Source organism: Myotis myotis, unplaced genomic scaffold (assembly GCF_014108235.1).
Source record: "Myotis myotis isolate mMyoMyo1 unplaced genomic scaffold, mMyoMyo1.p scaffold_m19_p_11, whole genome shotgun sequence".
Taxonomy (NCBI): domain Eukaryota; kingdom Metazoa; phylum Chordata; class Mammalia; order Chiroptera; family Vespertilionidae; genus Myotis; species Myotis myotis.
In genome coordinates, this window is record NW_023416315.1 from 35,938,877 (window position 1) to 35,951,725 (window position 12,849).

Genomic DNA, 12,849 nt, shown 5'->3' on the forward strand with positions numbered 1-12,849 from the left:
TTTTCCCTGGAAAGGTAGGGAGAAAGGCAAGGGCGTAGGGTGGGAAAAGGCGAGTCATACCATTGACGTTTAAGCCGGGGGCCAGGTGAGCAGTTGTTCTCAGTCCGGAGTCCTAGATACATTGACCTAAGAGGTGGCATCTGAGCTGCGCCTGGAGGAGGTGGTAGGATTTCAGGGACTAGAGGAAAAAAGCTACTGTCAACGCTAGGTGGAGGGAAGAGTGTAGGCAAAGGCCTTCATGTGTGGAATGTCTGGCAGGCTGGGCATGGGGTGCTGGAGACAAGACTGAGAGTAGCTCCTTGGAGGACCTTGAGCTCTATGCCCCGGAGACGGGTCTTCATGACGAAAGGCTTTCGAAGGTTTCTGAGGAGGGGATGAAGGTCAGATCTGAGGTTCTGAAAGGCAGCTGTCGATGCGTGTGTGCAGGATCGACAGCAGAGGTCAGACAGAGCGCCAGCTGGCAGTTGGACCCAGTGTGGGAATCAGGCACGGTCCGGGGAGGGCTGGGAACAGTGGCATCAGGAGTGAAAAGGAGAAGATTCATTTGAGGGAACTTTCAAGGGCTTTGGTAACTGGTTTTCTCTGGGGGAAAGGAAGCTTGAAGAATTAAAATGGACAGATTTCTAGGTTGGGTGACCAGAAAAACAACATGCCAATAATTAAGCTCGGCACATAGGAGAGGGACCACGTTTGTGGGCTGGATGGGGGACATATAATAGTGGGTTTACTGATGTGTAATTTTATGGCTTTTATAAGATACACTCAGGGATATATTCTCTAAGCAGGAGGAATTCTGGTCCGGCAGACAGGAGTGAGAGATTTGGATCTGGGACGCAAACCTCCTAAGAACTCTTTGAGGCCTTGGGAGGGAGGCCTTGGCCTTTTCCCATCGCTCCTTAACTTAAATGAGAGGCATCTGTCCTCAGGTTTTCTCACTGAGGACAGAGGACCATGGCTGACATATGCCTCTCATTTACGAAGTGAATAGAAGGGGCGTTAAAAAGATTAGGGTTTCAGAAGAAAGTTCCAGCAAGGACAGGCTAAATCAAAATCAGCAATGCTGCCCTGGCTGGTATGGCTCACCTGCTTAACTTGCCCTAACTACCAACAGCGTTAAGGCTGAGAAACCCCGTAGTAGAGGAATCGCATATTTCAGACGGGAACTGCCCTTTCCAATCTGTTGTTGTGTCACATGCTTGTATGCCAGGTTTCCACTAAGAATTTTCCTCTCTTCTTTGGAGAGAGGTGATGTCCATCTTCTGTGTCACCTAAGCTGGTTTTGATTGGCTCTTTGAGCCTAGCAGCCTTGATCCCACTTTTATTACCTTGGTGTCCTCAGACTCTAGCAGAGCATGGAGGCCATTTGGTTTCTTGGTGGGAGATGTAAGGTGGAATGCACTTCCAGGACACGTCCCCTGGGCCGAGCAACCTTCTGTCTTTGGAAGAAGACGATAGCTTGGGGGAGAGGGCGGGGCTATTTAACAGGCTGATGGGGCTAGTTAAACCAAGACTTAATCTCTCTTTCTTCACCCTAGCTTGAAGTTGAGCAGTTATTTGTAGTAATTGAGAAACGTACATTATTTTACCTCCTTCATTTGTAGGAAATACAGTTGGAGCATGCAAAGCAAGCCTTTGTGCAGAGAGACAATGCCAAGACCGGAAAAGTCACAGCCATTGACTTCCGAGACATCATGGTCACCATCCGCCCCCATGTCTTGACACCTTTCGTAGAAGAATGTCTAGTAGCTGTAAGTGTAACTTGCCCTAATGAAGTAATTTCTTCTACCTGGCATGAGCTCAGGAAATAAGGGATTATAAGAACAACTCTTACATATTATTTAGAGGTTTTTCTATTTTAACAAACATTTTCCTAATGTGATCGCATACATTACTAAAGTTAAAGACAGTATGATTTGGCTAGTTTTAATGGGTCAGTTAATTTGTTATTTGGACAAGAATATCTTGAAGAAAAGGTATTAACTGGGTTTTTAAAAAAGGAAAAACAATTCAATGATTGCATATTAATTTTGTTTTATATTTTGAGGTATGTCGAATACTAATCTTTGCTTTTAATTATTCTCCAAGGCAAAAACATTTTTTTAGTTGTATGCATAGATATATTTGAGAGGTCAGCAGAACACAAACTCTGAATCTTATACCTACTTGGTCGGTCATTCAAAAGTGGCTCCTGATGGGCAGAGCCTTGCTGGCCTGTGTCATAGAGTTTCCTCCTAGTGGACATCCAGCCACTCTTCTTAACACCTGGCCCCTGAGGTGTCCTGGAACATTCTGTGGTGGCAGCTTCCAAGCCTTGGTCATGGAGCATAAGAATCACCACAGATAATTATAAAAAATACCAATGCTAAGGTTCTTTCCAGATCTAATTCACCACCTACAGGTGGTGAGACCCTAGAATCTAATTCTGAAGCTTCCTAGATAATTCTGATGGTCCCTCCGATTTGGCAACCCTTAGGCAATGCTAACTATCTCTCTGTTCATCCCAGGGAGAAGGTTTTTTTGGGTGTTTGCACCATCCTGTGGGCTTCTTACAATGTTTCCCACAGTCAGGAGCTTAGTCTAGCTTTTCATTTTTCCTTTTTCTTTTCCTGGTGCCTCTTTTTGGAAATGTGGCATTCTGACAGGGCCCTTTCCACTCTGGCACTGTGTTAATCTAGCTCTTTTTCTTGCCCGCCCCCCTCACACATCCCTTTCCTACTCCATTTTAAACTCCCATGTCAGCTATTCAAAATGATTACTCAGTGAAGATTTATGTGGTTGTTACCTTATAAAGAAGTGCTTTCCTAATAGAAATATTTTGCCTTGTTAGGGAAGGCTAGAATTTGAAACCCCCAAACTGAAGTTCCATTCATAATGGGACATGCTGTCTGTTTCCCTTGTCCCCAGTGAAGAAATATGGTTTCTTACAAATTTTGACTATCAGAATTCTGACCAGTCTTAACCCTCCATCAAAGCATATGACATCTCATAATTTTACCATAATACGTCTGTTTGCTAGAAATCCCACCACTGTAAAGTCTGTACATAAATGATTATTTATTGCTAGTTATAAGTAACATGACAAATCATGATATTAATGGTAGATTGACCACTTTTCATATCATGTTTGTATTAGTATAATATAGTTTTGCATGCATAAGCACACACATGTGTGTAATATAGTTTTGCATGTCTAAGCCTTTAAGAATTGCTCATTAGATGAAATAAACAAACTTATAAAACATTTCCAATGGAAATTTGAACTCTGTAAATTACTACTGGTCCTGTTGCTATAACCCTACACATGTATTTATTTAGTTTTCTAGGACTGTGTGTGGAGAGTACAAGTTCTGGTCATGATTAGTTGCAGTTACTTCTAAAAATCATTTATAGCTTTTTTTTTTTAATGTAAAAGAAAAATACTTACGGCTCTTTGTTCTTATACATGCATTCCTGATCACTTCCAAAACTGGCGTTTGCTATTTGTACTTGTGAATCTTCTTCGTTCTATAAATACTTATTTGTCTTTATTCTTCTCTCTGTTTTGTCAACTTATTTGAGGCGGCTGGAGGTACCACGTCCCATCAGGTCAGTTTCTCCTATTTTAATGGATTTAATTCACTCCTTAACAACATGGAACTCATTAGAAAGATCTACAGCACTCTGGCCGGCAGCAGGAAAGACGTGGAGGTGACTAAAGGTGAGTGAGAATAAAGCTGAACTCTTGCCTGCAAGTATCTTGGTGTATCATTATTATTAGAGTGAAGAAGGCAACAAGAAGTTCTGTAGATTTTTAAATTTCATTATCTTTTATTTCATATTAGCCCTGTGGTATATGTGTGTTCTCTGTCCTTTGATTAGACAGAAGCAAATAAAATAATCTTTGGCAAGTTGTTTTTCTTTTTTTAAACATATTTTTATTGATTTCTGAGAGGAAGGAAATAGGGAGAGACAGAAAGATATGAGAGAGAATCCTTATGGGCTGCCTCCTGCACACCCCCTACTGGAGATCAAGCCCACAACCCAGGCTTCTGCCCTGACCAAGAATCATACAGTGACCTCCTGGTTCATAGGTCTACTCTCACCCACTGAGCCACACTGGCCGGGCTTCAGCAAGTTTTAAATAAGCCAAAGCCTTCTTTGAGTGAGGGATGTGTGTAAAGTTTCTTAAATGTTTTCAAATCTTGCTAGAACCTGAGCTAAACTGGCAGCTTCTAACATGGTCTTCAGAAGTACATGAGGAGGAATTCCATAAACTTACACTGGTAGCAGTGCAAATTGATCTACAGTCTTACAACAAGATACCAGCATTTTCATGGGATTTTTGTGGGGTTTTTTTAAACAGAATTTGCTAAGGAATTCCACAGCCTCATTGATATAACCTCTTGGGACCTATGCATATGACGTTTCATAGTTGCTTCCTAGTTTTCCCTGACCTGCAATTCGGAAAACATCCCTGTCATTTATTCAGTCATCCGATCACACCAGACTTTAAAGTCAATGTTAGAGACACTCCTGGGCACACACTTCCCAAACGAATGGGAGCACTGTAGAAGTGCTTACCCTACGCGGATTGACTTGAATTCTGCGACTAATGATAATAAAGTTTTGTGATATTCCCTCATTCCAGTGCCTTGAGTGAGTGCTGCATGTAGTGGCTACTCCTTGAATCTTTCCCCTTTTAACTCTTTTTCCATACAGAGGAGTTTGTTCTGGCAGCTCAGAAATTTGGTCAGGTTACACCCATGGAAGTTGACATCTTGTTTCAGTTAGCAGATTTATATGAGCCACGGGGGTAAGTTGGCCCTTTTTTTTTTTTTTTAATTAGCTTAATAAAACGAGGTTGGGTGGGGTAGGAGGAGGGCAGCACACTGGGAGAAAAATAAGCCAAATTAAAGATGACTCTGAAATATGGGAAACGAAAAAGGGAATGTTTTCAAGTTCTGCAATGTACATCATTTTAATCAACTTGTATTTTGTCGTTGCTTGTTCTTGTTTATTTCCCTCCTTCCAGACGGATGACCTTAGCAGACATTGAGCGAATCGCTCCCCTAGAAGAGGGAACTCTGCCCTTCAACTTGGCTGAGGCACAGAGGCAGGTGGGCAAAAAAAGCAAACGTGCTTCCTGGTATTTCTTTGGTAGAGGACCCAACACCCCTTTTCCCTTACAGTTGCGTTTCTGATGCTGGTGTCTGACCTACCATTTTTCCATGTTGCACCCCAAATCCAGACAATTTCTAGAGGCTGAAAAGAAAAATGACGTGGGGATGTTCTGATTAGCAGAGAGTTGGCATCTTTGCTTGCTTTTTTTCCCCAAAGGTGGGGTGATTTCCTAACTGCATGGGAAACCTCACCCTCCCAAAACAGGCAGAGACCCTTTCCTCTTCCCTGAGTCTCGGTTGTGAGATATGAGGCAGGAGTGCTGTTCTGGGGTCACCATCCCAGCAAAGCAGCCTGTCGCTAAGTGAGAGCCGCCTTTGCTCTGCAGAGAGGTTCTTGGTCAGCGCGTTGCCGACGGCCATGCCTTCCGTTCTTCCGAGTATCAGAAGGAGATAATTTTGTTTAGTCTGGAGTCATAGTTTGAAGTCTTTTAGACCCCGTTTTTCTATGAAAGGATTCATAAGTTATGTGGAAACAATTTGAGGAATGCTTCATTTTATTTTATGGTTAACAGAAACCAATCTCTTGCAGTGGTGGGAGTCAGAAACTTAAGACCTGGGGACCTCCTCATTTAACTCTTGCTCGCCCCTCTGTAGATCAGGATTAGAGAATCAAAGCCTTCATGGGGTGGTTGCCCTTCCACGATGTTTGTAAAATAAATCCGCTCACAGGCGAGTGGCGTTTTAGAAAAAGAGATCCTTTAAGGCAAAGCCATCTTCGAATCCTGTGAGACTTAACAGTTTTTGGCTGGGAGCTCTGGGTCTGTGCAGAGACGCCAGTTTGACCACAATGGGTTGATGCGGGCTACATTTTTAGGACTGGCAGGCCTCGCGCCAGGACCCCCTCCTTTCAGCTCCTTCCCACCCCAATGCAGTGGTGAGTCTTGTGTGCATCGTGTAACTCAGAGTGGTGGGTGTGTGCTCAGTAAATCCTAATGGGGCACCTCTGGGAAACCAGCTGGCCGTGGTTAAAAGAGGAAGCCGATTTCCCCAAGTGCAGGACAGAGAGCTGTATAATCTGTGCAGAGGCAGAAGCAACCTTGCCCTCTTCTCCCTCTGATTTTTAAACACTGCTGACCAGTGTCTCTCTGCTACTAGTTGTTGTAGAAACTTGGGGATTAAGAAGAAGTAAAGACTTTTATTTATTTATTTATCTATCTATCTATCTATCTACCTATTTACTTTAAATACATATATTTCTATTGATTTCAGAGAGGAAGGCAGAGGGTGAGATGGATATATCAATGATGAGAGAGAGTCATTGACTGGCTGCCTCTTGCACCTGCCCTACTGGGGATGGAGCCCACAACCCGGGCATGTGCCCAGACCAGGAATTGAATCGTGACCTCCTGGTTCATAGGTCGACATTCAACCACTGAGCCACGCCGGCCGGGCGGGACTTTTATTTCTTATATAATTTTTAGATTCCCTCCTGTGCTCCATTTGGCAGCGCTTTCCCACACGTTTTCCTTCGAGCCCTCTGCAGCTTTGAAGAGTTTGCGATGGTTGCTTATTAACACTGGTCGTGAGCGGGTTTGAGGGGGTTGGTGAGGTTTACAGTGGGAGGTGCCTGGCTGCTGCTGAGAGATTTGGAGCAATTCACGAGGGCCTTGCCTGGAATATTCTTTGCTCTGAGTCCCAGTGGGCCTGACCACATTGACAGAGGTCGTCCACCTGGTAGGCTCTGTGCTAACATTCATCCTCGACAAAGGTGTGCAGAAGGAGGAATCTTGCTTTCTCATTCATGACCATGCTGCACTTCTAGCGTCAGAAAAGTTAAATATAAGTCTGGGGTTTCATTTATTTAATCTTTTAAATGAAGAGTTAGTGATAGTGGTAGATTCTTCCCACCCTGTTATTTTCAGAGTATGTTCACTTGTTATTTTGATACGAGAACTTTGCTAAGCATTGCACATTTTTCGTCTTTTTTTAAAGTAAAGTACAGTTGGCATACAGTATTATGTTAGTTTCAGGTGTACAACATAGTGATTTGACATGTATATATCTTACAATGTGCTCACCACCCTCAGGCTGGTAACTCCCTATCACCGTGCAAAGCTACCGATTATTATTGACAATATTCACCTTCACCATTTTTACCTGTGTCTCTCCACCTTCTCCCTCCTGTTTGTTTTTTGTTTCTGAGTCTATTTTTGTTCTGTTCTATTTGTTCATTCTCATGGCATATTTGTATCCATGTGACTAAAACAGTACCTTTCTTATAGTTGCATCTGTCAAAATGCAGTTACTATTGATGTCCGTCTGTACAGGGATAGAGTTGGAAATACCCCATACAATTTGCAGAAGAAATGTTTTATGTTTATAAAGATGCATATTTCTATGTTAAGTTGTTTTCAGTGAAATGACTTTGAAGGATATTGTAAATTACCTCATTGTATTAGAATTGTGTTACTTTGATAGCAACTAAAATTCATTGGGTTGATGGCTGGGGTTGGTATTTATTTTTGTGGCTCATCAATTTTAATTATCGTGGCTTTTGAAAAAACAGATTTTATTGAATGTTTTTATTCATTCAACAGGTATTTAGTAAGCACTAACTGTATGCCACCCTCCTTTGACAACTCTATATACATGTATAGGAGGCAACTGATCAATGTCTCTCTCCCTTCTTCTCTCTAAAAATTAATAAAAAACATATCCTCAGGTGAGAATTTAAAAGTTAAAAAAAAAGAAAAACACCACTTACTGAACTTAACCCACTTCCTCTTTGACATTTCAGTTGTATCATGAATTTAGAAACTAGTGGGTAATTTAAAAAAATAATATGTGCTCACTTTTACTCTGTCTTTTTTTTCTGTCTCCTTCTTTCCCACTCTCCATTTCCCATGCATGCAAAGCAGAAGGCCCCAGTCGATTCATCTCGCCCAGTTCTCCTACAAGTCGCAGAGTCAGCCTACAGATTCGGTCTGGGTTCTATTGCTGGAGGTAAGTCATAATGAGTTCACATTTTTCATGTTTATTATTCCTTTTATTTTTTCTCTGGCTTTCCATCTTGAAATATTAAAAACAAATGCCCTCTAGTCTGTCCCTAAGCCACTTACAAGTCTGGACCTGTGAAATGGGACAAGAGCAAAGGGAATTGTCCCCCTATCTGCACCTGATTAGGTACTTAGATGTGGCTTTTTTCTCTTAATTTATCTGCAGATAGGCTTTCTAAAGACAGGTATTTAACAGTGCAGTTAGACTGTAGGGATGTGCTTCTTGAAAACTGACACCTCTTAGCCTTTCATTCACTCAAATGAAAATCCATAATTGTTAAGGGTAATTGTTAGTACAGTTTTAAAATCTGTTCATGCTAAATTACGTTTTTTCTTTGGTCAGTCTTCTCTTTGACTTTGCCTCCCCTTTTCCTCAGACAGACCTTCATTCCTTCTGAAATGTTGGTATTATTTGATTTCAGCTGTGGGAGCCACTGCCGTGTATCCCATCGATCTTGTCAAAACTCGAATGCAGAACCAGCGATCAACTGGCTCTTTTGTGGGAGAACTTATGTATAAAAACAGCTTTGACTGTTTTAAGAAAGTGCTACGCTACGAAGGCTTCTTTGGACTGTATAGAGGTTAGTGCCATGTGCTAAATTCATGCAAGGTGAAGTAATAGCCAGAGGTTTGGTTTTCCATCTGAGTGCCTGAAATGTATTAGAGAGGCTGTGCTGAAATGGAAATGCAGCACATTCTCAATTATCCATGCTAATGGGAGTGGGCCAGAGGCATCTGGGGCATGGCTAATGAAAACAGCCCATAATCTGAAAGCTATCTCTATTGCTTGTAATATGTTTTATTTCTTAAAATAATTATGTTTATAAACATCTTCAGTGAGTTTTTAAAAGGCTTGTAGTTTGTGTCCTTGAAATAACGCCACTCATCAGCTCATAGGGAAAGGCATCCTGGAGACAGGACAGAGCCTCCTGAGATTAATGAGTCTCCTTGAATAGACACAGGAAAGTCCATCAGGCGGGAACCAAGGCTCAGTGGAGCTCTCCTTTCCTGCCTCTTTCTGAGTTCAAGTTGCTCCTTCCCTGCCTCTACCTCTATACCCAGTGGAGTTGATTCACACACTAGCCAGGTAGTACTTCTGGACCCAGCTGCTCCTTTAATCATCTCAGGTTCATTAAGCAGTGAGAACAGCAGTAAAAAGTATGCCATCACTCACGGAAAGAATCCCACAGTCCCTGACTGCTTTTCCATTGGCACTGACTACTTTCCAACCTCTCTCCCGTTGTGATGGCCGTCTACAGAGAAAAGTAGCAGGAGTATTTGTATCAGCTAGAGTACGGCAGTTCAGGCTGAGCCACTTGGCCATTTGGCAACTGCAAAGTCGGCAGGGTCTTCCCTCCTCTCCCTACCCCCGCAAGATACAGGCCTTAACTGGCAGCCAGGTAAGCCTGTGCCTCTGTGCCTCTTCTGCCATCTGCTGACTCCAGTCTTCCTCTTAAGCACCCACGCTTTAAAAAAAAGAAAAGGAATATAAAAAGACCACTCATGAAATCTCTCACCTTAGCAACTAGGAGGCTTCAGACTCCAGAGGAGTTCCATTTTACAGGTTCTGTTGTGTAGTGGATAACCTCCTTCAAAGGCCCTTTGATCTTTTCTTTGCCCTCTTCCCTTCACCCCTGCCTCTTCTGACAAATCGGGAAGGTCTTTGACCCTAGGTGATTGATGATGACCCTTGCAGGGTCACTGCCTTCCATTTGAAATACTTTTCCCTCCTGGTGACAACAAACCTGGCAAATGAAATGTCTCCCAAGTAGTGCAAGGTTAATGTCAGAGTTCCTGCTTCACAGAGTTTCAGGCAAAGGTGGCCACCTTCCCTGGTCACCTGGGTTCTTTTCTGTAGGGGGCCTTGCACCTCGGGTTGGGCAGATGTTCCAGCCTTGGCGTTGCTTCACAGACTACTTCTGTGAGCTTTCCTTGGTCTCGGGGGAATGTCAAGGGGGTGTTCAGAATGCTAAGAAATACTGGCGTCCGCCTGGTGCCCTTCATGTCCTTGTGTTGACCTGCTTTGTTTTTAATGTTTAATCTGTTTCCAGCTCTTGGACTACGCCTGGCAGGTCTTGATTCTTGGTTGCATCTGCATTTCTTTCTTTGATCTGTCCTCTTGACCCCCTGGACGGAGCAGCCTAAAGCATACCTGAGTGCTGAGCCGCGTGGGGGCCATCCCCCAAACCCCTTGCTGTTGGAGCTATTACGTCTGAGAGACAGGGAAGGGGGAGCGAGCTGTCTATTAGATAGAGATGGAGGCTCATTCTGAACCCCTGTCCCTGCTTTAGAAATAGCCATTTATCTGATCTGTTTGAGGTGCCAGGACCTTAAGGGGTTCTCTGTCAGAAGATGATAAGCAGAGTGTGAATATAAGGAGATTAGTTCTGGAAGTCACCTATGTTCATTTCTCCCTGATTTCTTATTTTTTTTTCTCCAATAGATGATTTTAAAACAAAAGATTTACTATAAAACTTTGTTTAGCTCTGTTCTGTTACTGGGATCTTGAAAGCAAAGAGATGATTGACAATTCAGGTTTAAAACAATGATTTACAATCTTGCTTCATAAATTACTTGTTGCTATTGATTGTTTGGGGACCAATTCCCTTTAGTGCCTTGCACAAGATCCTTAATTAATAATTGTATATAACTGCATATGTGGAAATGCTTATTGCCGGGCAAGAGGAAGATTTGATGAAAATGGGAAACCGTCATTGCTAGCAAAAAAAGTATAATAAAAACAAAAAAGACCTGAAATATTTCTGAGAATCAGTATTCTAACCTTTGTGTATAAAGTCAGGCTATAAAACACCCTACATGTGATTCTTTGACTATAAATCTCTCATTAAGTGTAATTTTATTGTTTTAAAATGCTATTATTCCCGGGGAAAATGGTTAAGTTTCAATTTTGAGAATTTAAAATTGCTGCTGTTAACGCTTCACCTAGCAGTATTTGAGAAGGTGTCAGAGTACATCTCTAATTAATAAACATGTTTCGAAATATTGAGCATATTTTTTCCTGTTCTGGAATTTTACTTAACATGTAATTTTCTGCATCAAGACATATATAATTGCTAATATTTTCTGAATAGTATAATTTGGGAATGTTGCATAAGTAAGGTCCCTTCCCTATTTTACCATTATCTTTATTTATATTTTGGGGGAAAGTTGGCAGTCGGCTCTGGGAGAAGGTGACTGCTTGCGTGTATTCTTATTATAAGGTTAATAAGGAGCTATCTCCCTCTTTTTTTCTTTTAAAAAGAATACAGATTTATAAAGGGAAGCTCTGTTTGTTTTAGGAGTAAGCTAAACTACGAAAATGTGGGTTATTTTTAAAGAACTTTTCCAGCACTCCACAAGTTGTTCTCTTTCCTTCTCTGGTGGTGGCCAGCATCTGTCTGCACAGTCCTGGAAGCTACCCCATCCTAAGCATGTTTGAATCACTGCCCCTTCGTCCAAAGGAGACAGATAACACAGCATGCGACTGTTAGCAGTTGTCCTCAGTGGACACGGGGTCCTGTGCCTCAGTGCACCATGCGATTTTAGTATTGTGGTTGGTTAGGTCTTATTCTTCACATCTCTGTACTTCTTGGTCTCTGGAAGTCTCTTATTTGGGTAGGGCTAAGTTTTGGTTATTAGAAAAAGATCCCCTTAGAGGTCCTATGAGACTGACTCTGCAAACCTTCTCTACAACACAGACTACTCAAAGGGATTGTTTTTCCTAGTTTTTCCTATAATTTTTGAAAACCAGGCCCCCAGGCTAAGTCTCTCTGTATGAAGGAAAACAACACCTGAGCTAATCCAGAGCTCTCTGAAGTCACTTGTGAACATCTTTCTCTGTTTCCTCCCAGTCTTCCGAGTGATTAAACACACTCAGGTGTTTAAAATCCTTAATGAATTACCTGACAGCTCATTTGGTTTGAATGAATCTCATGATCAAGTGAGTCAGTTACTGGTCTGCTTTAGACTTGGCATATTAAAGAAAAACAATTGATTGGGTAATCATCCATAATGAAATGCTCTTCACGTTCCAGGAATAACTAATTTCTGCCTTGAAGCTTTGCCACACTCTCCTCCCTTCGATGTTTTAGGTAATGGGATGAGTAGCCTGAGAAATTGGAAAATGTTTTGGGGAGGATCTTGGGGAGAAAGATGGATTCAAGAGAAATCAGGATCCATGAGAAATACTTTTTAAAGGAAGGTTTTGATTTTTGTTTCTGTTGGAGAAGCCATAAAGAAAATCTGTCAGAAAGAAAAATTAGATCATTTTATGAATTAAACTTAATTTGGAGCACTACATTATCTTTGAGGTAATTGGCAATATGTATGTGTGTGTGTGTGTGTGTGTGTGTGTGTATTATTATTAATAAGCCCATGATCCAGGCTTGCAAGGTTTTCAATGTGTCTATTTCAGGTTGTATCTGTGGTGCAAATGCAGTCATCTTCCATCCTGGAATGTTCTCAAGGTGACATCTAGAGGATATTGTGGTGATATCTCGGGAAGTTATTGATATGTGTGCATTCTAGAAGGAAATTTTGTCAGACAGCTATTTTCTGCCAAGTCTCTTCTTGTGGTTAATGGTTCTGTTGAAGGGAATATCCAAGTTGTATGATCCACAGTGAGATCTTGTCTTGCATAATTCTTGTGGATAGAAATAATTTAAAAAACTCCAGCACCAAGAGAAAAAGATAGG

At 41.8% G+C, this 12,849-nt stretch overlaps 1 protein-coding gene across 4 annotated transcripts in view; it reads left to right on the top strand.

Moving 5' to 3' along the window:
• The window catches only part of SLC25A13 (solute carrier family 25 member 13), a 169,466-nt gene that overhangs the window by 102,514 nt on the left and 54,103 nt on the right, over positions 1 to 12,849 (top strand). For all 4 annotated transcript variants that reach the window (XM_036328099.1, XM_036328101.1, XM_036328102.1 and 1 more), the window contains 6 exons: positions 1,602 to 1,748; positions 3,559 to 3,697; positions 4,699 to 4,792; positions 5,012 to 5,096; positions 8,018 to 8,102; positions 8,578 to 8,736. In XM_036328099.1, the coding sequence (XP_036183992.1) occupies positions 1,602 to 1,748; positions 3,559 to 3,697; positions 4,699 to 4,792; positions 5,012 to 5,096; positions 8,018 to 8,102; positions 8,578 to 8,736 (709 nt within the window). The remainder of the gene's footprint in view (positions 1 to 1,601; positions 1,749 to 3,558; positions 3,698 to 4,698; positions 4,793 to 5,011; positions 5,097 to 8,017; positions 8,103 to 8,577; positions 8,737 to 12,849) is intronic.